This window comes from Buceros rhinoceros, unplaced genomic scaffold (genome assembly GCF_000710305.1).
Source record: "Buceros rhinoceros silvestris isolate BGI_N320 unplaced genomic scaffold, ASM71030v1 scaffold23886, whole genome shotgun sequence".
Lineage (NCBI taxonomy): Eukaryota > Metazoa > Chordata > Aves > Bucerotiformes > Bucerotidae > Buceros > Buceros rhinoceros.
This window is the reverse complement of record NW_010418423.1, coordinates 974-3323: the sequence shown is the minus strand read 5'-3', so window position 1 is coordinate 3323 and position 2350 is coordinate 974. Positions and strand designations below refer to the sequence as shown.

General features: G+C 54.8%; 1 protein-coding gene across 1 annotated transcript in view; it reads right to left on the bottom strand.

Moving 5' to 3' along the window:
* Positions 1-683: 683 nt before the first annotated feature.
* LOC104495572 (T-box transcription factor TBX1-like) overlaps positions 684-2350 on the bottom strand; it is a gene marked incomplete at both ends in the record, with an annotated part of 2637 nt that continues 970 nt past the window's right edge. Inside the window, 2 exons of the mRNA XM_010138553.1 lie at positions 684-860; positions 1065-1132. Of these exons, the coding sequence (XP_010136855.1) occupies positions 684-860; positions 1065-1132 (245 nt within the window). The remainder of the gene's footprint in view (positions 861-1064; positions 1133-2350) is intronic.

Genomic DNA, 2350 nt, shown 5'->3' with positions numbered 1-2350 from the left:
CAGTGTCAGCGCCGCCGCGATGCACCGGGTGTTAAACAATAAATTTGAGCAAATAAAACAGTGGTGCGTGAAGATAAAAGCGAGGCTCACAAGCGGAGTGAGCAGTGGCATGCAGCAGGAACCGGGGCTGGTGGGACAGGACCTTCTGACTGTGATAAATGGAGCTGCATTGACTGACAAGCTGGTACACGCCTGACATTTTTGCAGTTGTGTAACACTAAACAAATACAGACTTCCCTTTATTTTGCAGGCCCGCAGTGTGCTGGAAGAAAGGCCCTTGGAAGTCTTTGCAGTTGTTTGCGTAATGGAAAAGGAGTCAATGGGCAGAGGTGCTGTTCAAGCCGACTGCAGCTCCTGAACGGGAGCGGGTCGGCCCTGAACGCGCTGCCGAGACACGTGAAAAGGGCAATGCGAGGAGGGGCCAGCGGCCCAGGCTGCATCCCTGCCTGAAAAGCTGAACTTGCTGCTGAAAAGTCGGAAATGGGACAGTAAAGAAAAAGAGTGGTGTTTTTAAAGCAGCAAAGGTGCTTAAGCACAACAGTGAGTGTTTTAGACCTAGGAAGAATGAATCAGGCTAGGAAGGTGACTGCTTCTCTTTTACAAACAGGCAGCAGCACCGAGCTCGTGAGCAGTGGAGCTGTGCCTGCTGCAGGCGTGCTGCACAGTGTGCCACAGGTCCAGGCCTGCGTGAGCTGAGGCCGGCCGTGCAGGCCAGCAGGTCCCGGCTGACAGGCTGGCCCGGCTGTCTGGGGCCCTTACCTTTCTCTGTCCCATTCTGGTGGGCTGGGGAGGAGACTGGATTCCGGGATCTGGCAAAAGCGCTCATGAGAGGAAGAGCCCCTGGCCTGTGATTCCTAGGCCTGCAGGAAGAAGAGAAGTGACACAGAGCTGATGGTCCAACAGAACAAGCACTTGGAGCATCGCTGCTGGGAGCTGCAGCTGGCAAAGGGGGCCCCACCCAGTGCGCCCCGAACCCCGTGCAAGCCTTGTGCAAATGTCGGCTGGGCAGGTGCATGTGACACTGGGGCGAGAGTGGGGTGTAGTTAATAAAGACTCAGCCTTACCAGTCCTCGGGGTCACAGTCTCGGAATCCCTTGGCGAAAGGGTTGCTGGCAATCTTCAGCTGTGTGATCTGTAAGGAGAAACAGGAAAATGTCCCCAAGCGGGATACGCAGGGCTCCCTGGCCAGACAGCAAGCGTGTCCCTGAGCGGGCCTGGGGAGTCGGCAGTGCCTGGCGTAACGGAGAGAGCCCAGGTGGCTGGTGGAGCCAGGGCACGCTCTAACACAGAGTCCCAACGTGCTTCCCCTCTGTTAGAAAATACGGGCTAGCACACTATCTAATACGAGTTCAAGGCGAAGGCAGAGGCAGCCCGAGCTGGCTGCAAAAGCTGTGTAAATGCACTTGTAAGAAAATGCCACATTTGTATGGGTCACCACTGGAGCAGCTACGGCAAATCACTGGATAAATCATGTATTTATTTAATTCACTGGGGAGAAGGCAGGACGTTTTCTATATTTAAGCAAATCCACGGATAAAGTATGTGATTGTGAGTTTCCGGAATGGGTTGAAAAACAAACTTTAAGCCCCTCAGTGACAGTTCCAGCCATAGAGGTCAAACTGATAGAAAGCAGGAGAGAAAGAGCAGCTGTCCGGAGCCATCAGGCAAATGCCAGCCAGGGAGGGACTCCAGAGCCCCTTAAAGGCACAGCCTTGCTCTGGTCCCGCTGCCTCTCTGGGAGGGGTGTGACCCGACCTCAGCATCCCAGAGGGATCCCAAGCTGATGCGCTCAGAGCCACTGCAGAGGGTGGCACCACTCGGAGACAGCCCTACCACCCAACCCCAGCAAGGGCTGTGGCATCGGCGTGGAGCGAGGCGGTCTGGAGCAGTGCTGAAAAGCCCCCGCCATGAGATCGTATTTGCACTCGCGGCTGGGATTCCTGTTCTTTACATTACACTGATGCGATTTAAAGAAGCGATTGGATTAGCTGCTGCCCAGAAATCCTCATCGGATTAGAGGCCTTGGGCTGTTTTGTTTCGTTCTTTAACATATAATTGTATTCTGGGGAGGAACAGACCACTACGAGCTTAGAGAAGTAAAACTGCAGGTTTATCCAAACACATTGTGAGTGACGTTTCACAGCAGGAAGCCTGTAGCTTCCCAACTAGCCCCGGTCTCAGGTTTACATAGGTAATGAGGTCCCCCCCAGGCAGGGGGAAGCTGGCGACGGGGCTAGAGCTCCCATCGCTTCCTCGGCGTGCAGTGATGCAGCTCTGCACAGCTCCCCAGCGAGCGGGTTCCTTGCGCTGTCCCAGAATGAGTTTAGCAGATGGGGAGAAGGAGGTGGGA